The sequence below is a fragment of the Mesocricetus auratus genome, unplaced genomic scaffold, assembly GCF_017639785.1.
Source record: "Mesocricetus auratus isolate SY011 unplaced genomic scaffold, BCM_Maur_2.0 Super-Scaffold_100008, whole genome shotgun sequence".
NCBI lineage: Eukaryota > Metazoa > Chordata > Mammalia > Rodentia > Cricetidae > Mesocricetus > Mesocricetus auratus.
Window position 1 is genome coordinate 44,257,780 of NW_024429192.1, and position 25,030 is coordinate 44,282,809.

Here is a 25,030-nt window from a genome sequence, read left to right on the forward strand (position 1 = left end):
TACTCATTAATACTTGGGTTCTGTTCCCATCACTTCCTCTGATAATGACACATTCTAGGTATGGATCCCTTCTACTGTCTCCTCCCAGACCTCAAAGCAGCACTAAGCAATTCAAGCTTAGTCTCACAATATTTTTGATGAATATGCCACCAGTTTTTTCATATCTAGTTCTCATTACATTTATTTTATATGTATGAATGGTTTGCATGCATGTATATCTAGACACCACATTCATGCCTGTTGCCTATGTGTTGGGTCCTCTGGGACTAGTGTAGTAGATCTCTGTGAGTCACCAAGTGGGTGCTGGAAATGGAACCTGGGTCCCCTGTAAGAGCAGCAAATGCTCTTAAACATTGATCCATCTCTCCAACTGTTTTTCTGGGTCCAATGTAAAGTTAATCAGCTAAACTTCTAGCCCTTTTACTGCCTTCATTAATATTCATTTTTGAGGCTTTATCTTGTTAGTGCCATCACTCTAAACAACAATAAAAAGTTTTGCCTTTGATATTGAAGAATGTGAACCTGGCTCTCCCATCTGTAGACACAAATAGACACCTATATGTGACACCTATATGTGCATTAAAAAAGAAACCTGTTTAAGGGTAGCTATGACTTCCAGGTAAAGGTAACAACTGTACAGATGTGATGGTTTGTATCACACAATTGCTTAGTTGTCATTTTTCAAGATAGTGTGGAAACTAGGATATCTGAAGTACCCAAACTCCCTGTTTCAATTGCTTTTTTTTTCTAATCCAACTGGGCAGTGAACTTCAGATTCAGTTAGTTAAAACTTGTTAAGACATGCCACCAGTGAAAGGGATGAGCCAGGGCAGCTCAGTTCAGATGAGAAACAGGTCAAAAAAGCAGACAAGTGTGCTGTTTTCTAGATGCTGTTTTGCTTAACTGTTTGTGATCACTTAATAGCTCGAGGGGAAAATATAATTCAGTCACAACCATGAATAACCGAACACCATGCACTGACACAAGTTTCTCAATAGAATCAAATAATATTTAAATATTTTAAACCATGTTCATTTCTCTTCTGACAACCTCCTCTGAGGAAGAAAGGGATGGATATTTGTACTATCATTTTATAGATATGAACAAAAATTCTGGGAGAAGGTGACTATGCTAGACTCTTAAGTCTGTGGCTTAACACTCTCCTTGCAGTATATATATTAGTGAAAATGTGAACTTCTGATTGTATTTACATGTTAAAAATTTAAGGTTACTTTACATATATATACTTTTGATCTTGATTTCATAAATTTTTTGAAAACTTTTGTCTTTGTTCTTACTCCTGTGAATATTGAATTTGAAATGTTTTCAGTATTTTGCAGTTTAACTGTCAGAAAGAAATGATTTACTCATTACTATGGCTCAACAAAACATTACAAATTTCTCCAGATCTCTGTGACAGCATTTATGATGCTTTCTTCTAAGCCTCTTGCTTTCTTGTTCTAGGATTCAGGAAAACACAGATGATAGGAAAAAAAAATCAAGAAGCCAAACACACAAAAAGTCTCTAAGATCCATCAGCTTTTCACCCAGCCTCTTTTAGTTAGATGATATTAGGTAATGCTATCTTAGCTACCTCCTATGATTTCTCCAATTGGAATCACATTTAGTGCACATAGATAGTGGAGCAGCAAAGAGAATCCGAAAGTCTACAGAAGCTAATGTCATCAGTGAGGCTTCACTGCAGCGTTCCCTCTTCTTATGAAGATAATTCTTTGTTTCAACTTGCATTTTCTTGTTCAAGCCTTATGATGGCAGACTTGACTAGGTCCTTATGTAATCTTAAGATGTCATACTTATTTTTGCTCCGTAAACCAGCATAAATCAAAACAGATGTAGGTTTTAGTCATTGATCAAGTAGGTGTGCGTTGAGGAGGAGGATGTAAAATTAATAAAAGTGAGTGATAACTGCATTCATGAGTTGTTTTAGCATCAGACTTATAGTCTACAGTAGAGAATTAATTAGATGGGTAATTCAAAACATTTGTGATATGATCTATCATAGAAAAGAGACCTTTCGCTTTTTGCCCCATCTCCAGCGAGAATGAAGACCATTATCAGCAGCCAGACCGTTGACATCCTGGAGAATGTGGACGTGAGTCTGAAGGGGCACACGGTCATCGTGAAGGGCCCCAGGGGAACCCTCCGGAGGGACTTCAACCACATCAACGTGGAGCTCAGCCTCCTTGGCATGAAGAAGCAGAGGCTCTGGGTTGACAAATGGTGGGGTAACAGAAAGGAACTGGCGACTGTCCGAACCATCTGCAGTCATGTTCAGAACATGATCAAGGGAGTCACACTGGGCTTCCGCTACAAGATGAGGTCTGTGTATGCTCACTTCCCGATCAACGTCGTTATTCAAGAGAATGGGTCTTTGGTTGAAATCCGAAATTTCTTGGGTGAAAAATAGATCTGCAGGGTTCGGATGAGGACAGGTGTTGCTTGTTCTGTCTCTCAAGCCCAGAAGGATGAGTTAATCCTTGAAGGAAATGATATTGAACTTGTTTCAAATTCAGCGGCTCTGATTCAGCAAGCCACAAGAGTTAAAAACAAACATATCAGGAAGTTTTTGGATGGTATCTATGTGTCTGAAAAGGGAACAGTACAGCAGGCTGATGAGTAAGACCTAAGTTACCCAGTTCCAGAAACAAGATCCTGAATTTAAGTATGATTTGGGGTGTCTTTTGGGACAATAAAAGAGTTGTATTGAGAAAACAAAGAGAACTTTCACATAGTGAGGCAATAGGGGAAATTAAGCTGTTTTTATCTGGTTAATGGATGATCATATACACATATTGAAAATATATCAGACTTACTTATCTAGTAGATGTTGCCTTTTATTTGTGCTTATGACAAGGGAACACAAACTCAGGGTGAAAGGAGTTGAACATGTATTATTTCATGTTGTAACTGCATGCATATTTAAAGTTGGCTTTTTTGGATTGTAATTATGAAAGCAAATCAACCAGCCTGGGATACAAATGGAGCCTCAGTCTAACTTGCATAAGAACAAGGGAACCAACTATATAGCTAAAGAGTGTGTAGTGGCATATGTTAAGATTATCTTGTGAGTTTTTTCAAGTAAAATATTTGCTTTATGTTTAATTTACAAATTATATTTTCATATTCATTCAAAAACATGAGTTAGAAGATGATCAAAAACATAACTGACATGTCTATTCTGACATTCATTCTGATTTTGTGACCAGTCCTTGGTTTATAGGAAACAATAAACAAGGGGTTAATAGTTGATCTGTAAGATGACTGAATCTTGCTTTCTAGTGACTGGATTTCTCTTTCTTCAATATATCTACCTGAAAACACTGTGCTGCAAATCATGACATGTTTTTCCTACTGTGGTAGAAAAAAGTAAGGACACTGTTTAGAAGACTAAACCTGTAAAACCTACTTCTAACATATTTTCTCTATGTAGCACTTATTTCTATTGAAGTATTGACATAAGGCTTTGGGAAAGACCACTTATAAAAGAGTGGGCAATAGCAAAACAGGAACCCAGAGGCTACATAGCATAAGACAGCAATGCTACTCTGGTTGAATTGCATTATGATTTTGTTTTCTATATGTGTATAGCTGTTGCATATTTAATGAAGATGGAAGCTTGCACTCAATTTCTTCTATGGCAGTCATGGAGAGACTCTGATGTTCAAATTTTGAAAATACTACACTGGGAATAAGCTAAGTGGGTTGAGTAGATGTACCATCTCCTTTTGTGTGTCAACTTGGCACAAGATAGAGTCATCAGAGTTGAGGAAATGCCTCCATGATATCCACCTGTAAGTGATTAATGAGGGAGGGCTCAACCCCTAGTGGGTGGTGCCATCCCTGGGCTGGTGGTCCTGGATCTATAAGAAAGTAGGCTGAACAAGCCATGGAAAGAAAACCAGTAAGTAGCACCCTTCCACAGCTTCTGCATCAGCTCCTGCCTCCAGGATTTGTCCTGTTTGAGTTCCTGTCCTGACTTGCTTCAATAATGAATGACAATATGGAAGTGTAAGCCAAATAAACCCTTTCTCCCCAACTTGCTTTTGGTCATGGTGTTTCATCACAGCAATAGAAATCCTAATTCAAGTAGCCAATGAGAATACCTGTTTTTTTTACATCTATCTATCTATCTATCTATCTACTAATTAATTTATTTAATGTGTATACATTTGCCACAGTGCACTTGTAGAAGTCAGAAGAGAACTTGGAAAAGTTGATTCTTTTTTTTCACAATGTGGGTTGCTGGAATCAAACTGAGATGAACAGTCTTCATGGCAAGTGTGCTTACCTACTGAGCCATTCCACTGGCCCAGAAATACTTTTTGAATGACAGAATGAGTGAAAATGGAAAGTGTGTATATATGATTAAACAAATAACTAGAAGTTGACACTAATGGTTAGTTGTAAGAAGAGAAGGAAAAGAAGGTAGGAGAGACAGGGGAAAAGAGAGTAGAGTAAGATGCAGTGATGCTGATAACCCACCGAGTGAATCCTTTGTTAGGTCTTGCTCCACATTCTTGTATTCATTTATTGCTCATAATAAACAAACAGAGTGCTATCATCTTTTTATAGGCGAGGGAACTAAATCACAGAGAGGTTGAACAATTTTCTCAAGGCCACAGAGCTAACAAATGACCATTCTCATGAAGAAATCCCATTAATTAATAACAATATAGTAAATATATTGATTACTTGGCAGGTGGAACTAAAGTACCCATTTTAGTTCATGATATCTGTATCTATATTATTTTTCCATGTTCTGAGAAGCAGACTAGTAGTCAAGTGAAGAAGCTTTATTTCTTTGGAGACACACACAACCTAGAAAATGTTCTTATCTAAATTACAACACAATATTACATTTGTTTGAGTGCTTTGCTGAATACTGAAAATACAGGCAGTGCAAAATCAGAACAAGGTCAGGTTGCTGGAGGTTGGAAGGTAACCAAAGGCTTAATATAGAAAATAGAGCATTGAAATTCAGGATGAGTAATGAGGGTATGAGACCTTTCTAGTTTGGCAGGCAAACAAAGCAAGATGTTGGTTATAAATGCCATACTTGCAGGTTTCCACATAGAGCTATATTAAAAATAACATGGGTTGGTAGATTAGGAAACTAAATTGGATGGAAGCTTCACCTTTTTTACAGGATTTTGAATAGGAATGTGGTCTATTCCACCTTGTCACAGCCTTGGAATATTTTAGGGGAAAACAGCAATGGATTGGTGTGTGTGTGTGTATGTGTGCGTGTGCACACGCACACATGTATGCATGATGACATCAGTCAGTGGAACAGCAGGATCATTCTGTTTGAAAAACAAGACAATTTTCAGCAGATCTTGCGTAACCTTGAGCTAAGAAAATAGATTAAGAAGGTACTGTAAGCCCTGTGTAGGCTAAAGAACATTTATACAGGATGATCACTTAGGGAATACAGGAGAAGGTGTGGATTAAGCATTTCTTTGTAAAATATTTATTTTATTGTTTTTAATATAAATTTTATTTAGATTTGAAGCATATTATTTTATATATCAATCCCAGTTCTTTCTCCCTTCCATCCTCCCACGCTCCCCACCGACTCTCCCATCCCATTCCCCATCTACTCCCCAAGGAGAGTAAGGCCTTCCATGAGGGATCATCAAAATCTGTCAAGTCATTTGGGGCAGGACTTAGACCCTCCCATGTGTATCTAGGCTAAGAGAGTACCCCTCTATGGGAAATGGGTTCCCAAAGTCCATTTGTGCACTAGGGATACATCCTAGTTCCACTGCCAGAGGCCCCATAGACTTCCAAGTGCTCCTAGCTGACACCCATGTTGGAGGGGCATAATTTGGTTCTATGTTGGTTCCCCAGCTGTCAGAATGGGGTCCTTGAGTTCCTACTTTCTCAGATCAGTGGTTTCTGGGGATTTTCCCAGTGTGGTCTTGACTCCTTTGTTGGTCATTCCTCCCTCTCTGAAGCTGGATTCCAGGAGTTTGGCTCAGTGCTTAGCTGTGGATCTCTGCTTCTGCTTCTATCAGCTACGGGATGAAGGCTCTAGGATGGCATTTAAGGTAGTCATCATTCTCATTATAGGGGAAGGGCATTTAAGTTAGCCTCTCCACTATTCTTTAGGTTCCTATTGGGTCATCCTTATAGATTTCTGTACAATTCCCTAGTGTCAGATTTCTCTTCAAGCCTATAGTGGTTCCCTCTATTGATGTGTCTCTTTTCTTGTTCTCCTCTATTCCTCTTCCCACTCAATCTTCCTGATCCCTCATGTTATGCTCCCCCCAAGTCTTCTCCTCTCCTCTTTCCCATACATTCCTATCCCCCATGCTCCCAATTTGTTCAGGGGATCTTGTCTTTTCTAATTCACTAGGGACTGTGTAGGGTCTTATGGTCCTCCTTGTTTCCTTGCTTCTCTGGAGGTGTGGATTATAGGCTGGTAATCCTTTGTTCTATGTCTAATATCTATATATGAGTGAGTACATAGCATGTTTATCTTTTTGTTACTGGGTTACCTTACTTAGTATGGTTACTTCTAGTTCCATCCATTTGCCTGCAAATTTCAATATTCCATTGTTTTTTTTCCACTGAGTAGTACTCCGTTGTGTAAATGTACCACATTTACTGTAACCATTCTTGGGTTTAGAGGCATCTAGGTTGCTTCTAGGTTCTGGCTATTACAAATAATGTTGCTATGACCATAGTGGGTCATTTGTTTTTTCCATATAAAGTTGAATATTGTCCTTTCAGAACTGTGTATAATTGTGCTGGGATTTTGATGGGGATTGTACTTAATCTGTAGATTGCTTTTGGTAAGATAGCCATTTTTACTATGTTGATCCTACTTATCCAAGAACATGGGAAATCTTTCCATTTTCTGGTATCTTCTTTAATTTCTTTCTTTAAAGACTCAAATTTCTTGCCATACAGTTTTTCAACTGTTTGGTTAGAGTCACCCCAAGATATTTTATGCTGATTGTGGCTATTTCTCTGATTTCTTTCTCAGGTCTTTTATTGTCTATATATAATAGGGATACTGAGTTTTTATTTAAGTTAAAAAACAAACTTGCTTCACATGTCAATCCCAGCTCCCTCTCCCTCCACTTCTCCCCTAACCTCCCCCACCAGGCCCTCCATCCCTCCATTCAATCCCTACTCTGTTCCCCAGAGAGGGTGGGGCCCTCCATGGGGAATTCTCCAGAGTCTGTCATTTCATTCAGGGCAGGGCCTAGGCCCTCCCCCAAGAGTCCAGGCTGAGAGAGCACCCTTCATTGTAGGATGGGGACCCAAAGTCTATTTGTATGCCAAGGATAAATACTGATCTACTACCCAAGGTCCCATAGATAGCCTAGGCCTCCTCACTGACACCTACATTCAGGGGGTCTGGATCAGTCCCATGCTGACCTCCCAGCTATCAGTCTTGGGTCCAGGAGCCCCTTTTTGTTCAGGTCAGTTGTTTCTGTGGGTTAAGCCAGCCAGTTTGACTCCTTTGTTCATCAGTCCTCCCTCTCTGTCAATGGATTCCAGGAGTTCAGTTCACTGTTTAGCTGTGGGTGTCTGCCTCTGCTTTCAGCAGTTGCTTCATGAAGGTTCTGTTTCCCAGACTCTCTGACAGTGGGATTGTAGGCTAGCACTCCCGTGATCAATGATTAAAATCCATATATAAGTGAATACATACCATGTTTGTCTTTTTGTGACTGGGTTACCTCACTCAGGATGATTTCTTCTAGTGCCATGATTTACCTGCAAATTTCAGGATTCCATTGTTTTTTTTTCTGCTGAGTAATACTCCATTGTGTATATGTACCACATTTTCTCTATCCACTCTTCAGTTGAGGGGCATCTAGGTTGCTTCCAGGTTCTGGCTATTACAAATAATGCTGCTATGACATCTTGTTGTATGAATGTGCATTTTTTTGATATATGCCTAAGAGTGGAATTGCTGGTTCTTGTGGTAGATTAATTCCCATTTTCCTGAGGAATCTCCATACTGATTTCCAAAGTAGCTGTATGAGTTGGCCCTCCCATCAGCAGTAGAGGAGTGTTCCCTTCTCTCCACATCCTCTCCAGGATAAACTGTCATTGGTGTTTTTGATTTTAGCCATTCTGACAGGAGTAAGATGGTATCTCAGAGTTGTTTTGATTTGCATTTCCTGGATGGGTAAGGATGTTGAGTACTTTCTCAAGTGTCTCTCAGTCATTTTAGACTCCTCTGCTGAGAATTCTCTATTTAGTTCTGTACTGTACATTTTAATTGGATCCTTTGGTGTTTTGGCGACTTGTTTCTTGATTTATTTGTAAATTTTGGAGATTAGTCCTCTGTCAAATGTGGGCCCAGTGAATGTCTTTTCCCATTTTGTGGGCTGCCTTTTTGTCTTGCTCACTGTGTCCTTTGCCTTACAGAAGCTTTGCAGTTTCAGTAGGTCCCATTTATTAATTGTCAATCTCAGTGTTTGTGCTACTGGTGTTATGTTCAGGAAGCGGTCTCCTGTACTAATTTGTCCAAGGGTACCTCCTACTTTCTCTTCTAACAGGTTCAGTGTGGCTGGATTTATGTTGAGGTCTTTGATCCATTTGGACTTAAGTTTTGTGCATGGTGATAAACATGGATCTATCTCCATTCTTCTACATGCCAGCCTCAGTTATGCCAGCACCATTTGTTGAAGATGTTTTATTTTTTCTATTTTATAATTTTAGCTTCTTTGTCAAAGATCAAGTGTTCATACATGTATGGGTTAATATAGGGTTGTTCAATTTGATTCCATTGGTCTACCTGTCTATTTTTGTGCCAATACCAAGCTGTTTTCAGGACTATAGCTCTATAATAGAGCTTGAAGTCAAGGATAGTAATGCTTCTGGATATTTTGTTGAACAGGGTTGTTTTGGCTATTCTGGGTCATTTGTTTTTCCATATGAAGTTGAGAATTGTTCTTTCAAGGTCTGTGAAGAATTGTGCTGGAGTTTTGATGGGGATTGCATTGAATCTGTAGATTGCTTTTGACAAGATTGCCATTTTTACTACATTGATCCTACCTATCCAAGAGCATGGAATATTTTTCCGTTTTCTGGTATCGTCTTTATTTTTTTAAAGACTCAAAGTTCTTGGATACAGGTCTTTCACTTGTTTGTTTAGCATTACCCCAAAATATTTTATGTGGTTTGTGGCAATTGTAAAGGGTTATGTTTCTCTGATTTTGTTCTTAGCCCTTTTGCCATCTGTATATAGTAGGGCTACTGATTTTCTTGAATTGATCTTGTATCCTCCCACTTTATTGAAGGTATTTATCAGATGTAGGAGTTCCCTGGTAGAGATTTTGGGTCATTTATATAAATTATTGTATCATCTGCAAATAGTGAAAGTCTGACCTCTTCCTTTCCAATTCATATCCCTTTGATCTCCTTTTGTTGTCTTATTGCTTTAACTAGAACTTCAAGTACAATATTGAAGAGATATGGGGAGAGTGGACAGCCTTGTCTTGTTCCTGATTTTAGAGGAATTGCATTGAGTTTCTGTCCATTTAGTTTGATGTTGACTGTTGGTTTGCTGTATATTGCTTTCATTATGTTTAGGTATGCTCCTGTAATTCCAGATCTCTTCAAGACCTTTATCATGAAGGGGCATTGGATTTTGTCAAAGGCTTTTTCATCATCTAGTGAGATGATCATGTGATTTTTGTTTCTCCGCTTGTTTATATGGTGGATTACATTGATGGATTTTCGTATGTTGAACCATCCCTGCCTCCCTGGGATGAAACCTATTTGATCACGGTGATGATTTTTCTGATGTTTTCTTAGATTCGAGTTGCCAGTATTTTATTGAGTATTGTTGAATCAATGTTCATGAGGGATACTGGTTTGAAGTTCTCTTTCTATGTTGTGTCTTTGTGTGGCTTGGGGATCAAGGTTATTGAAGCCTTTTAAAAATGTTTGGCAATGAATCTTCTACTTCTATTGTGTGAAATACTTTGAGAAGACTTGGTCCTATCTGGTCTTTGAATTTTTGGTAGAATTCTGCACTGAAACCATCTGCCCCTGGGCTTTTTTTTTTTTTTTTTTGGCTTGGGAGACTTTTGTTGACTGCTTCTAATTCACTAGGTTTTATAGTTCTGTTTAAATTGCTTATGTCATTATAGATTTGAGGAGAGAGCTGACACTAGTGAGATTTCCAGAGATCTACAAGGGTAACACCAACTGTCAAACTCAGAATTAGTGGGGAGACTACATTAATAGCCCCTCTCTGATGATAAGGTTGATGACTACTTTATATGCCATCTTAGAACCTTCATCCAGTGACTGATGTAAGCAGAGACAGATACCCACAGCTAAACACTGAACTGAACCCCTGGAACCTAGTGACAGAGATGGAGGAGTGACAAGCAAAGGGGTCAAGGCTGTCCTGGTGAAACCCACAAAGACACCTGACTGCACAACGGCAAGCTCTTGAATCCCAGACTGATGGCTGAGAGGCCAACAGGGGACTGATCCAGACTCCATGAATGTAGTGTCAGTGAGGAAGCCTCAGAAATCTTTGGGGCCTTGGGTAGTAGATGAATGTTTACCCTGGTGTACAAATGAGCTTTGGGAGCCCATTCCACATGGAGGGATGCTCTCTCAGCCTGGACACATGGGGAAGGGCCTAGGCCCTGCCCTGGATGAAATGACTGACTCTGGAGATCCCCCCAAGGAGGGCCTCACCCTTCCTGGGGAATGATGTGGGGATTGGGTGAGGGCCTGGAGGAGGGACTGGGGGAGGAACAAGGGAGGAGGGGTGGGAGAGGGAGCTGAGATTGACATGTGAAGAATTAATGTTTCTAATTTAAATAAAAACATATATTGAGGAAAAAAAGAGTTTGGCAAAGACCCTTCTGTTTTTATTGTTTGAAAAACTTTGAGTTGAATTGCTATAAGCTGTTCTTTGAATTTTTGGTAGAATGTTGCATTGAGACCATCTGAACTTGGGCTTTGTTTTGGTTTGGAGACTTTTGATGACTGCTTCTATTTCCTTAGGTGTTATAGGTCTATTTAAGTTGCTTATCTTTTCTTGATTTAATTTGGTACATGATATCTATCCAGAAAGTTGTCCACTTCCTTTTAATTTTGAATTTTGTAGAGTACAGTTTTGGAAAGGATGACTTGATGATTTTCTACCTTTCCTTAGTGTCCATTGTTATGCCCCCCTTTTCATTTCTGTTTTTGTTAATTTGCATGTTTACACTTTGTCATTTGGTTAGTTTGGATAAAGGTTTTTCTATCTTGTTGATATTCTCAAAGAACCAACTTTTCATTACATTGATTCTTTTTATTGTTTTCCTAGTTTCTACTTTATTGTTTCTGCCCTCAGTTAGATTATTTCCTGGCATCTACTCCACTCCAGGGTGAGTTTGCTTCTTTGTGTTCTAGAGCTTTCAGTTGTGCTGTTAATTATCTAATGTGACTATTCTCCAGTTTCTTCATGTGAGCACTTAGTGCTATGAACTTTCCTCTTAGCACTGCTTTCAAAGTGTCCCATAAGTTTGTGATGTCCCTTATTTTCTTGACAATTTGTGGTAAGGATTTGTTGGATTTAAGATTTTCTTCAGTCAGTGAATATGTTTCCTCTATTTTATCTTCAGCACCTGGATTCTCTCTTTCATCTCTTGTATTCTGTTGGTTATACTTGCCTCTGTAGTTCCTGATTGTTTACTCAGCTTTTCTATTTCCAGCAATCTCTTAGTTTGTGTTTTCTTTATTGTCTCTATTTCACTTTTCAGGTGTTGAACTGTTTAAATCACTACCTTAATCAGTTTGATTGTTTTTTCCATAGCTTTCCTTGCTTTCTTTAAGAGATTTGTTGATTTCTTGCATTTTTGGTTTGTTTTTTTTTCCATTTCTTTTAGGGATTTTTCTCATATCCTCTTTGAGGGTCTCTATCATTTTCATGAGGTTGTTTTTACGGTCATTCTCTTCTGCATCATCTGTGTTGTGATGTTCAGGTCCTGCTGGTGTAGAATCTCTAGACTCTTGTGGTGTCATATAAGTCTTTCTGTTGTTGGATATGTTCTTATATTGTCATCTTCCCATTTCTTCTTCCAATGGGTACAGGTGAGGTCTCTTCCTCCTCCTCCTCCTCCTTCTCCTCCTCCTCCTTCTCTCTCTCTCTCTCTCTCTCTCTCTCTCTCTCTCTCTCTCTCTCTCTCTCTCTCTCCATCTCTCTCTGTTCTGGAGGTGGAGGCACAAGACAGGAATGGTTGCTGATGAAGCTGGCTGCTTCTGCCTTGTAATGCCTCCAGGTCCCTCTGGGGGAATCAGTGGCAGGAAGGGTCTGGTGGCTGCAGGCAAGGGGACTATTTACTTGTGTGTGTGTGTGTGTGTGTGTGTGTGTGTGTGTTTGCATGTGGATATTCATGTGTGTGCAGGTGCCAGCAGAATTTAAGGATGGTGTTGTATTCCTTGGCATTCCAGGCAACTGTAAGCTGCCTGATGTGGGTGTTGGGAGCCAAACATGTATCCTCCGGAAGAGTAGTATGACTGTTAACTGCTAAGTTTTCTCTCCATTTATTTTGTTTAAAACGCTTTTTTATTTTGTTTTATGTGTTCAGTCTTTGTTGACATGGGTGGATGTAGACACAGATGCTTTTTGACTCTTAGGTTCTTTCTGAGTAGTGGGGAAGAAGCTCAAAGGATAGAAGGGGTAAATTAAGTTAAAACTGAAATGTGGAGATAAGATGTAGAGAGAAAGATGGGAAAGAGAGGGCAATAGAGTGTGGTGAAGGCAGACTTTGCATGTTTTCACTTATATGCAGAATCTTGATTTACATATGTGTATAATATTAAAGCCAAAGGGGGAAATTTGGGGAGAGGAAGGGAACCAGCTGGAGTCAGGAGGGAGAAAAATGGAGGGTAGTGGGGGGGGTAACTATGGGCAAAGTATAATGATATGCATCAAAATATCATAGTGAAAACATCATTTTGCTATTAAGCAAACTTTAATACGGAGAGAGAAAACTACATCTGTATAGGGAGAGAAATATGGATCAGAAAATTCAAGTAATTTGTTTAGTATCACAAAACTAGGGAATGATAGCAGAGAGAGAGAGAGAGAGAGAGAGAGAGAGAGAGAGAGAGAGAGAAGCTGGAAGATATGTTTTAAAAATGATTCTTGAACTCCATTTGGGAAAATGTTCTTTATTATTGAGAATTTAATATATATATAAAGAAAGCCAATACTTGCCCCACCCCATTTATTCCTTCCAACTCATGTCGCTCCCAATTTCATGTCTTTTTGTCTTATATACAACCCATTAAGTCCAATTAGCGCTGCCCATGTCTGCATAGCTGTGGAGTCACCCATTGGGACATGGGAAACTTACCAATGGTCACAATCTCAATAAAGAATGCATCCACCCCACCTGTACCATCTGCCGATACTGAGCTCTATGTCTTTCAATCTGTTAGGAATGTATAAGATCTAAATACAGTGCTGGGCCTGCAACTTTGTGATAGAAGACTTGCTCAATATGCATGACATCCTGGATGACCATATTTCCATGAATACATGGGCAGTACAAATTGTACTTGACTGCAGAAAAAAAGAAGATGACACAGCATTGAGTGGGTGGGGAGTGGGATGGAGTGTGTATTTTGAAGGAGTTGGGGGTGAAGATGATTATGTTCAAAGTAGAAAATTCTCAAAATCTAACTACAAATCAAAACATAATTGAACATTGAAGGAAAAGCAAATCCAACTCTAAGATTACCCCAAACAGACTCACAATGATAGAACTTTCCCACACATACAAACTAGCCCAAAATATATCAAATAAATACACTATGCTGTCTCTATAATAAAAGGGTATGTGTTATCTAAAAGTATATATGGGGGGCCTCTCCTCTCCTAATGCTTGAAGTTTAATCTCTGTCTAAATGCACTGGATTACCATTTAGTAACTTTTATAAGAGATTCATCTAACAGTGATGGCTTATTTGGAAAGGCATGTAGGTGTGGTGATTGTATTATTGGGTCTGTCTCTCTGTATCTCTCTGTGTCTCTCTCTCTCTCTCTCTGTCTCGTGTGTGTGTGTGTGTGTGTGTGTGTATATGCTAGGGATGGACCTCAGAGTCTTGTGCATGTTGAGGTGTACCTTTAACCCTAGGAAAGTTTTAGTTACATTGATCAGGTAATTTGATGGAAGGCCATTTTGTGTTGGATAATTACATAACAAAGTAAATTAAAAATGTCTGCCTTTCCTTGGTTTCCATACTGTTTGAATCTATGTGATGTAGTAATACTTACTTTAGGTCATCAAACTGGTAGAGACAACATTGATGTTTTTACTTCTATCTACATTTTTTGAGGTAAGTGTTTTCTAATACAACTTATGATATTACATTGCCATCAAAAAACTCATGTGAGGTTACAAATCCCATTCATACAGCATTAGGATACTGATGATCTATCATTCTATTGCTCTATATTCTTAACATCTACACATAATCACTTATTATAACACCATTTAAAATATATGATTTTTCTTCATATATATTATTTTTGTTTTTTGATGGATATATTAGCATTTATTAACATATTTCAGAGTCCAGCAACTTCACAGAGACTGTGTGACTTTTAAAATAATAGGCTAACAACATTGGAAGAACAAATTACACATGTAACAAAATTTTAACTTACTTTATGAATTTTTCATTTCTCCCTTTAAACATTCATCCAGAAGAAAGATTATTTGATTGATTTCCGTCTTTATTATTTTTTAAAACATTTTATTTTAAGAACAATTTTAGGAATACTAAGAGAATAGTTCAGAGCTCTCATGACTCCCTTACCCAGCTTCTTCTACTTTATAGTGATGAAGTAATTATAATCAGTGAACCAATACTGATGAATTGTTATTAATTAAATTCTGCGGCTTATCCAGCTTGCCTAGTTTTACACATTGTTGTTTTTCTACTCCATGATCCTGTTGAGGATGTGAGATTGTACTCAGTTATCATGTCCCCGGGGCCCTTCTGAGCTAAGACATCACCTCAGACTTTGTTTTTGATATTCTTGACAATTTTAAGGATGACCAGTCATGGATATTTTTATATTAAATAAAATCATTGAATAGCAACACTCTCTCAAATAAAAACACCACATAGCTAGATTACAACCACCATTTAAACAAATAGTTGATCAGTCTCAAGCTTATACAGCTCAGTGAACTTCTAGACAGTTATAATGACCATTCTGAAACCATGGAGCCTCACTTAGTTGGGATTTTACATTTACTTTCTTTTAGAATTTTACATTTCCTTCTTTCCTTCCTCCATTCCTTTCTTCATTCCTTCCTTCCTTTCTTCCTTCTGTCCCTCCTTCCCTCTCCCCCTTCTTATTGAAAAAGAGATCTTCTCTCATATAATACCTCTTGATCACAGTTTCCCTTCCTTCCACTCCTCCCAGCTCTCTCCACCTCCCCTTTTCCCCAGGTTCTCTCCCCCTTCATTTCCCATTGGAAAAGATCAGGCCTTTAAGAGACAAAATTGAAACACAACAAAAGAAGATACAATAAGACAAGGAAAAAGCCCTCATGTTGAGGCTAGATAAGGCAACCTAATAGGAGGAAAAGTGTCCCAAGAGCAGGCAAGAGTCAGAAACATACCTGCTTTCACTGTTAGGAGTCCCACAAAATACCAAGGTAATAGCTATAAAACATACATAGAGGACCTGGTACAGACACTTCTGCTTCAGTCTCATTTGAGTCATGCTTATTTGATTTGAAGAGCTGTGTTCTCCTGGTGTCCTCCATTCCTTCTGACAGTCTTTCCTCCCCTTGTCTGTGAGGTTCCCTGAACTACAGGATATTGACACAATGGAAACCTCAAATTTAGACTCTTTCTCCTCATAATGTCTGGCTGTGGGTCTTTGCCTCCACTACCTTCTGCTGCTGAGGAAGGGCCTCTGATGATAACTGGTCAAGGTACCAGTTTATAAGTATAACAGACTATCGCTTCATTGATTTTTTTCTTATTGGCCAGTTGTGTTTGCTTCTACCCTAGATCTCTGGCTTATCACTCTCCTGTTCCTGGCCACATAAGCAGTGTCCAGCATGGGATCCCTTTCGTGGCGTGGGCCTTAAGTTAAACTGGATGTTGCTTAGCCACTCACACAGGTTATTAGTCCAGACTGCCCCAGTATATCTTTCAGGCAGGGCAGATTGTAGGGTTTTATGGCTGAGGTGGTGTCCAGGTTTCTCTTTGTGTAGCCTGTAGAGTGCCTTTCTGTACCAAAGAGACTGAAACACAGGGTTGAAGGCTTTATGCTGGTGCAGCTCCACATCTCTATGTTCAATGAGCTGTGTGAGTATTATCTTCAGCAAGGGGGTCCTGGTGTCAGTTTTCAGAGAGCAACCCTCTGTTCTAGCATCAGTTGGATTGTTTAGGGATCTCCATAGGAGCCCCTCAACCAACAACTTAACCAAATACAACCTGGTCCCACCACTGGAAGCCTTGCCTGTCTACCAAAGATCACTATGTTAGATTTTGCATCATCCAATACTAGTTATCATTTGGGTCACCTTCATTGATTCCAGGAAGTTTCCACAGTACTAGTTTTCCACACTGTACCCAATGCTTTCCAATTCCAGCTGTTTCTCCCTGTATTCTCTCTCCATTTATTACCCCTTACACCTGCTCCTTCCTGCTCCTGTTCCTACCCATCCCAGTCCACCCATAGAATCTGTTCTATTTCTCCTTCCCAGGGAGATCCATGTGTTACTCCTAGAGCCCCTCCTTTTTTCTTAATATCTCTGGGTCTGTGGATTGTATCTTGATTATCATTTACTTAACAGATAATACTCACCTATAAATGAATACATCATTCTGGGCTTGGGTTACCTCACTCAGGATGATTTTTTCCCCCTAGTTACACTCATGTACTTGCAAATTTCATGCCTTTTTAAAAATTTTTATTAAAATAAATTACATCTTAGAAACATGAATGTATGCTTCACATGTCAATCCCAGCTCCCTCTCCCACTCCTCTTCTCTATTCCCTCCACCAACCTCCCCCAGACCCTCATATAATCCCCACATCATTTCCCAGGGAGGGTGAGGCCTTCCTTGGGGGGGTCTCCAGAGTCTGTCATTTCATCCAGGGCAGGGCCAAGGCCCTTCCCCATGTGTCCAGGCTGAGAGAGCATCCCTCCATGTGGAACGGGCTCATAAAGTTCATTTGTATGCCATGGTAAACACTGATCTACTACCCACGGCTCCAGAGATTTCTGAGGCCTCCTCACTGACGCTACATCCATGGAGTCTGGATCAGTCCCCTGTTGGCCTCTCAGCCATCATTCTGGGATTCAAGATCTCCCCCTTATGTGGTCAGCTGTCTTTGTGGATTTCACCTGCAGGGTCTTCATCACTCCTCCATCTCTGTCACTGGGTTCCAGCAGTTCAGTTCTGTGTTTATCTGTCTCTGCTTCCATCAGTCACTGGATGAAGGTTCTAGGATGGCATATAAGATAGTCATCAACCTTATCATGGGGGGGCTATTAATGTAGCCTCTCCACTATTGGTTAGTTTGTCAGTTGGTGTTATCCTTGTAGATCTCTGGAAATGTCACTAGTGTCAGCTCTCTCCTCAGACCTATAATGACTCCATCTATTATGTTATCTCCCATCCTGCTCTCCTCTATTCTTACCTCAACTCAACCTTCCTGCTCCTCCATGCCTTCTTCTCCCCTCTTCTTCTCCCCCTCTCTTTTTCCTGGTTCTCTCTCCCCTTCCCCAATGTTCCCAATCTGCTCAGGAGAGCTTGCCTCATTCCACATCTCTGGGGTATCATGCATATCTCTTGGGAACCTCCGTGTTTCCCAGACTCACTGGAACTGGGATTGTAGTACTCCCCTGATCCATGTCTAAAATCCATACATGATTGAGTACATACTATGTTTGTCTTTTTGTGACTGGGTTACCTCATTCAGGATGGTTTCTTTTAATGCCATCCATTTGCCTGCAAATTTCAAGATTCCATTGTTTTTTTTTTTCTGCTGAGTAGTACGCCGTTGTGTAAATATATCACATTTTCTCTCTCCATTCTTCAGTTGTGGAGCATTTAAGTTGCTTCCAGGATCTAGCTATTACATATAATGCTGCTATGAACATAGTGGAACAGACATCCTTGTTGTATGAATGGGCTTCTTTTGGATATATGCCTAAGAGTGGAATTTCTGGGTCTTGTGGTAGATTGATTCCCATTTTCCAGAGGAATCTCCATACTGATTTCCAAAGTAGCTGTACAAGTTAACACTCCCACCAGCAATGGACAAGTGTTCCCCTTTCTCCACATCCTCTCCAGAATAAACTTTCATTGGTGCTTTTGCTTTTAGCCATTCTGACAGGAGTAAGATGGTATCTCGGAGTTGTTTTGGTTTACATTTCCCTAATGACTGAGGATGTTGAGCCCTTTCTTTAGACTCCTCTATTGAGAATTCTCTATTTAGTTCAGTACCCCACTTTTTAATTGGATCCTTTGGTGTTTTGGACTCTTGCTTCTTGAGTTCTTTGTAAATTTTGGAGATCAGCCTTCTGTCAGATGTGGGGTCAGTGAATATCTTTTTTCAATCTATGGGGTTCCTTTTTGTCTTGACGACTGTGTCCTTTGCATTACAGAAGCTTCTCAGTTTCACGAGGTTCAATTTCTTAATTGTTGATCTCAGTGTTTGTGCTACTGGTGTTATGTTCAGGAAGCAATCTCCTGTACCAATTCATTCAAGGATACCTCCCACTTTCTCTTCTAATAGGTGGCTAGATTTATATTGAGGCCTTTGATCTATTTGGACTTAAGTTTTGTACATAGCGATGGACATGAATCTATATGCAGTATTCTACATGTCAATATCCAGTTATGCCACCACTATTTGTTGAAGACGCTATCTTTTTTGCATTGCATAATTTTAGTTTCTTTGTCGAAAATCAGCCTGTTCATAGGTTTGTGGATTAATCTCAGGGTGTTCAATTCGATTCCCTTTGTCTGTCTACCTGTCTATTTTTGTGCCAATACCAAGCTGTTTTCAGGACTAAAGCTCTATAATAAAGCTTGAAGTCAGGGATGGTGATGCCTCCAGACGTTGCTTTGTTGAGCAGGGTGGTCTTTACTATCCTGGGTTTTTTGTTTTTCCATATAAAGTTGATAATTTTTCTTTTAATGTCTGTGAAGAATTGTTCTGGGATTTTGATGGAAATTGCATTGAGTCTGTAGACTGCTTTTGGCAGGATTGCCATTTTTACTACATTGATCCTACCTATCCAAGAGAATGGGAGATCTTTCCATTTCCTGATGTCTTCTTTAATTTTTTTTGTGTAAAGATTCAAAGTTCTTTCTATACAGGTCTTTCACTTGTTTGGTTAGCGATACCCCAATGTATTTTATGTTGTTTGTGGCAATTGTAAAGGGTGATGTTTCTCTGATTTCTTTCTCAGCCCATTTATCATCTGTATTTAGTAGGGCTACTGATTTTCTTGAGTTGATCTTGTATCCTGCCACTTTGCTGAAGGTGTTTATCAGCCTTATTTTGTTCCTGATTTTAAAGGACTTATCTTGAGTTTCTCTCCATTCAGTTTGCTGTTGGCTGTTGGTTTGCTGTATATACCTTTTTATTATGTTTAGGTATGTTCCTACTATCCCAGATCTCTCCAAGACCTTTATCATGAATGGGTATTGGATTTTGTCAAAGTCTTTTTCAGCATCTAGTGAAATGATCATGTGATTTTTGTTTCTCAGCTTTTTTTATATGGTGGATTACAATGATGGATTTACATATGAACCATCCCTGCATCCCTGAAATGAAGCCTACTTGATCATGGTTGATGAGTTTTCTGATGTGTTCTTGGATCCGATTTGTCAGTATTTTATTGAGTCGTTTTGCATCAATGTTCATGAGGGATATTGGTCTGAAGAACTCTTTCTTAGTTGTGTCTTTGTGTGGCTTGGCTATCAATGTTATTGAAGCCTTGTAAAAAGAGTTTGGCAAAGACCCTTCTACTTTTATTGCATGGAATACTCTGAGGAGAATTGGTACAAGCTGCTCTTTGAATTTCTGGTACAACTCTGCATTGAAGCCATCTGGCCCTGGGCTTTTTATCGGTTGGGAGAATTTGATAACTGCTTCTATTTCCATAGGGGTTATAAGTCTCTTGAAATTGCTTTTCTGTTTTTGATTTAATATTGGTAAGTGATATCTATACAGAAAATTGTCCTTTTTCTTTAAATTTTCAAATTTTGTGGAGTATAGCTTTTCAAAATATGACCTGATGATTCTCTGGATTTCCTCAGTGTCTCCGTTTTTATGTCTCCCTTTTCATTTCTGATTTTGCTAATTTACATGTTCATACTCTGCCATTTTGTAAGTTTGGATAATGGTTTGTCTATCTTGTTGATTTTCTCAAAGAACTAACTCTTTGTTACATTGATTCTTTGTATTGTTTTCCTAGTTTCTACTTTATTGGTTTCAGCCCTCGATTTAATTATTTCCTGGTGTCTGCTCTTCTGGGGCGAGTTTGCTTCCTTTTATTCTAAAGCTTTCAGTTGTGCTGTTAATTCTCTAGTGTGACTATTCTCCAGTTTCTTCATGTGGGTACTTAGTGCTATGAACTTTCCTCTTAGCTCTACTTTCAACGTGTCCCTTAAGTTTAGGTATGTTGTGTCTTCATTCTCATTGAATTCTATGAAGTCTTTAATTTCTTTTTTTATTTCTTCTTTGACCCAGGAGTGTTACAATTGTGCATTATTCAATTTCCATGAGTTTGCAGGGTTTCTGTGATTTGTGTTGTTCTTGAGTTCTAACTTTAAAGCATGGTGGTCTGATAAGATACATGGAGGTATTCCAATTTTTTTTGTACCTGTTGAGGTTTGCTATGCTGCCAAGCATGTGGTTGATTTTTGAGAAGTTTCAGTGTGGCGCTGAGAAGAAGGTATATTCTTTTGTGTTAGGATGGAATTTCTATAGATATCTGTTAAACCCAATTGGGTCATAACTTCTATTAGATCCTTTGTATCCTTGTTAAGTTTCTGTCTTGTGGTCCTGTCTAGTGGTGAGAGCTGGTGTTGAAGTCTCCCACCACAAGGTTTTATATGTACTTTGAGTTTTAGTAATGTTTCTTTTACAAACGTGGGTGCCTTTGTATTTGGGGCATAGATGTTTGGAGTTGAGGCTTCTGCCTGGTGGATTTCTCCTGTGATGAGTATGAAGTGACCTCCTTCGTCTCTTTTGATTGACTTTAGTTTGAAGTCTAATTTGTTAGATATTAGGATTGCTACCCCCGAGTGTTTCTTGGGTCCATTTGATTGGAAAATCTTTTCACAACCCTTAACTATGAAGTAACATCTGTCTTTGAAGCTGAGGTGTGTTTCTTGTATGCAGCAGAAGGATGGGTCCTGTGTTCCAATCTATTGTGTCAGCCTGTGTCTTTTTATGGGTGAGTTACGACCATTAATAATGAGGGAAATTAATGACCATTGATTGCTCATTCTTGTTTGTTTTGGCATGGATTTTGTTGGTGGAGTTGTATGTGGATTTCCACCACTTTTCCTTTTGCCTGTTGGCAAAGTGGGATTATCTATTGCCTATGTTTTTCTGGTTGTAGTCAACTTCCTTTGGTTGGAGTTTTTCTTGTAGAATTTTCTGTAGGGCTGGGTTAGTGGGTATGTATTGTATAATTCTGGTTTAGTCATGAAATATCTTGTTTTCTCCATCAATATTGATTGAAAGCTTTGCTGGGTATAGTAGTCTTGGCTGATATTCGTGGTCTCTTAATGTTGGGAGAATATCTATCCAGGACCTTCTGGCTTTCATAGTTTCCATGGAGAAGTCAGTGTAATTCTGATAGGTTTGCCTTTATATGTTTATATGTTATATTCTCTTTTTTATTAATTTTTTTATTTTTAAGTTTAAATTTAGATTAGAAACATGGTTGGTTCACAAGTCAGTTCCAGGTCCCTCTCTCTTTCCCTCCCCTCCTCCTGTGCCCTCCCCCCTACTCCCCTATTATCCCCTCATTTCCCCAGGGAGGGTGAGGCCCTCCATGGGGGTGTCCATAGACTGTCATTTCATCCAGGGCAGGGCCTAGACCCTCCCCCCAAGAGTTCAGGGTGAGAGTTCATCTCACATTGTTGGATGGGAGTCCAAAGTCCATGTGTATCCTCGGGATGAATACTGATCTACTGCCCAAGGCTCAATAGATTACCTAGGCCTCCTCACTGACACCCCCACTGGCACTTGATCAGTCCCATGTTGGATTCCCAGGCATCAGCCTGGGATTCAAGAGTTAACCCTTGTCAGGTCAGCTGTTTCTGGGGTTAAACCAGCCAAGTGTTAACTCCTTTGGTCATCAGTCCTCCCTCTCTGTTACTGGCTTTCTTGAGTTCAGCTCAGTACTTAGCCCTGGGAGTCTGTTTCCCAGACTCTCTGGCCATGGGATTGTAGGCTGGCACTCCCCAGATCTATGTCTAAAATCCATATATGAGAGAGTACATGCCATGTTTCCCTTTTTGTGACTGTGTTACCTCACTCAGGATGGTTTCTTCTAGTGTCCTCCAATTGCCTGCAAATCTCAGGATTCCATTGTTTTTTTTTTTTCTGCTGAATAGTACTCCATTGTGTAAATGTACCACATTTTCTCTATCCACTCTTTGGTTGAGGGGCATCTAGGTTGCTTCCAAGTTCTGGCTATTACAAATAATGCTGCTATGAACATAGTGGAACAGACATCCTTGTTGTATGAATGGGCATCTTTTGGATATATGCCTAAGAGTGGAGTTGCTGGGTCTTGTGGTAGGTTTATTCCCATTTTTCTGAGGAATCTCCATACTGATTTCCAAAGTGGCTGAACAAGGTTTGCCTTTATATGTTTATATGTTAAATTCTCTTAATATCTTCCTTTATTATGTATATTTGGGGTCTTGACTATTATGCTTTCGAGGGGATTTTTTTTTTGGTCCACTCTATTTGGTGTAGTGTAAGCTTCCTGCTCCTTCATTGGCATGTGTTTCTTTACGTTGGGAAAGCTTTCTTCTATGATTTTGGTGAATATGTTTTCTCCTCCTGTGAGGTGGGTTTTGAGGGGAATTTTTTTTTGGTTCACTCTATTTGGTGTTCTGTAAGTTTCCTGCTCCTTCATTGGCATGTCTTTTTTTAGGTTGGGAAAGTTTTCTTCTATGATATTGGTGAATATGTTTTCTCTTCCTTTGAGGTGGGTTTCTTCACCTTCTTCTATACATATTATTCTTAAGTTTTGGCTTTTTCACGGTGTCCCATATTTCCTGGATATTTTATGTTAGCGATTTTTTTAGACTTAAAATTTTCTTTGGTCGATGAATCTAATTCTCCTAGTGTATCTTCAACACCTGAGATTCTATCTCCATCTCTTGTATTCTGTTGTTTATGCTTGCATCTTAATACCTGGCCATTTTCCCAGCTTTTTTATTTCCAGCATTCTTTCAGACTGTGTTTTTTAATTGTTTCTATTTAAGAATTCAGCCCTTGCAGCTTTGAATTATTTCTTGAAAATTTTGCTTCATCTTTTCTTACATTTCTTGCATTTTTTTTGGAACGTTTTTTCTTCCATCTCTTAAGGGATTTTCTCATATCCTCTTTCAGGGTCTCTATCATTTTCAGGAAATTGTTTTTAATGTCATTCTCTTCTGCTTCATTTGTCTTGGGCTGTTCTAGTCTTGGTGGTGTAGGGTTTCTTGACTTTGCCAGTGTCATATTGGTTTTTCTGTTGTTCCTTGTGCTTTTATATTGTCTCCTTCCCATCGGTTCTTGCAGTGGGTTCCAGAAGGTGCCTCTTTTTCTCCTGGTGGGTGTGGGACCAGGGTTCCCTTCTGGTGAGTGTAGGCAAGTCCAATGGCTCTGGTAGCTCTCCACTTCCTGGTCTCTTGGGTGGAGAAATGTTTTTGGATTCTGGGGTACTTTGGATCCCATTGGGATGGATGGGAGCCTAAATGGTAGACCCCAGGCACAGGAGTGTGTCCTGGAGACAGGCCCTGATAGTCTTAGACCCATGGGTGGAGAAGGAGACTAGGGTGCCTTGGCTCTCTCCTCTGGGATGGAATCCTCAGTGGCAGACCCCAAGCACAGGCAGCTGGCTTAGTCTAAGGGTGGAGCAGGAGACTAGGTTTTTGGGGTGCCTTGGCTCCTGCCACCATCAGGATCAAAGCCGCCATGATCAGATTTCATGACGTTTTAAAGCAGTTTAATTATACTATATTTTGTTAATGTACCACATTTTCTTTATTCATTCTTCAGTTGAGGGACTTGTAGTAAGGTGGAACACCTTTGGGTGTATGTCTAAGTGTAGAATAGCTGGGTCTTGACAGTGGGGAGGCCAGAATGGGACTGATCTGGTCCCCCCAAATGTGAGTGTCAGTGAGAAGGCCTGGGCAACCTATGGGGCTCTGAGCTGTGGATCAGTGTCTATCCCTGGTATACAATCTGTCTTCATGTGCCTATGGCACAAAGAGAGATGCTCTCTCAGCCTGGACTCTTAGGGGAGTGCCTTGACCCTACCAAGAGTGAAATGATAGACTCTAGACATCCCCTATGTGGAGGGATTTGGCAATAGGGTGGGAGGGAGGGTGGAAGGGGAGTGCGGGAGGAGGGGAGGGAGAGGGAACTGGGATTGACATGCGAAACAAGCTATTTAAAATTAAAATAAAAAATGATTAAAAAAAAAAAAAAAAAAAAAAAAAAAAAAGAATAGCTGGGTCTTAAGGTAGATATATACCCAGTTTTCTGAGGAAGCACTGATTTCCATATGGTTGTACAAGTTTGTATTTCTACCAGAAATGGAGGAGTGTTCCATTTGCTCCACCTCCTTATCACACAAACTGTCACTTGTGTTATTGATCTCAGCCATTCTAACAGCTGTAATATAGAATCTCAAAGTAATTTCCTTAATGGCTAAGGACATTGAACATTTAAGTGCTTCTCAGTTATTTGAGATTTCTCTATTGAGAATTCTCTGTTTAGTTATGTACCCTATTAAAAAATTAA

General features: G+C 39.5%; 1 protein-coding gene across 1 annotated transcript; it reads left to right on the forward strand.

Moving 5' to 3' along the window:
* The first annotated feature begins 2,036 nt into the window (after positions 1-2,036).
* LOC101844736 (60S ribosomal protein L9-like) lies at positions 2,037-2,728 on the forward strand. The gene has a single exon (XM_040750320.1). The coding sequence runs from the start codon at positions 2,063-2,065 to the stop codon at positions 2,426-2,428; it is 366 nt and encodes a 121-aa protein (XP_040606254.1). The 5' UTR covers positions 2,037-2,062; the 3' UTR covers positions 2,429-2,728.
* The last annotated feature ends 22,302 nt before the right edge of the window (positions 2,729-25,030 follow it).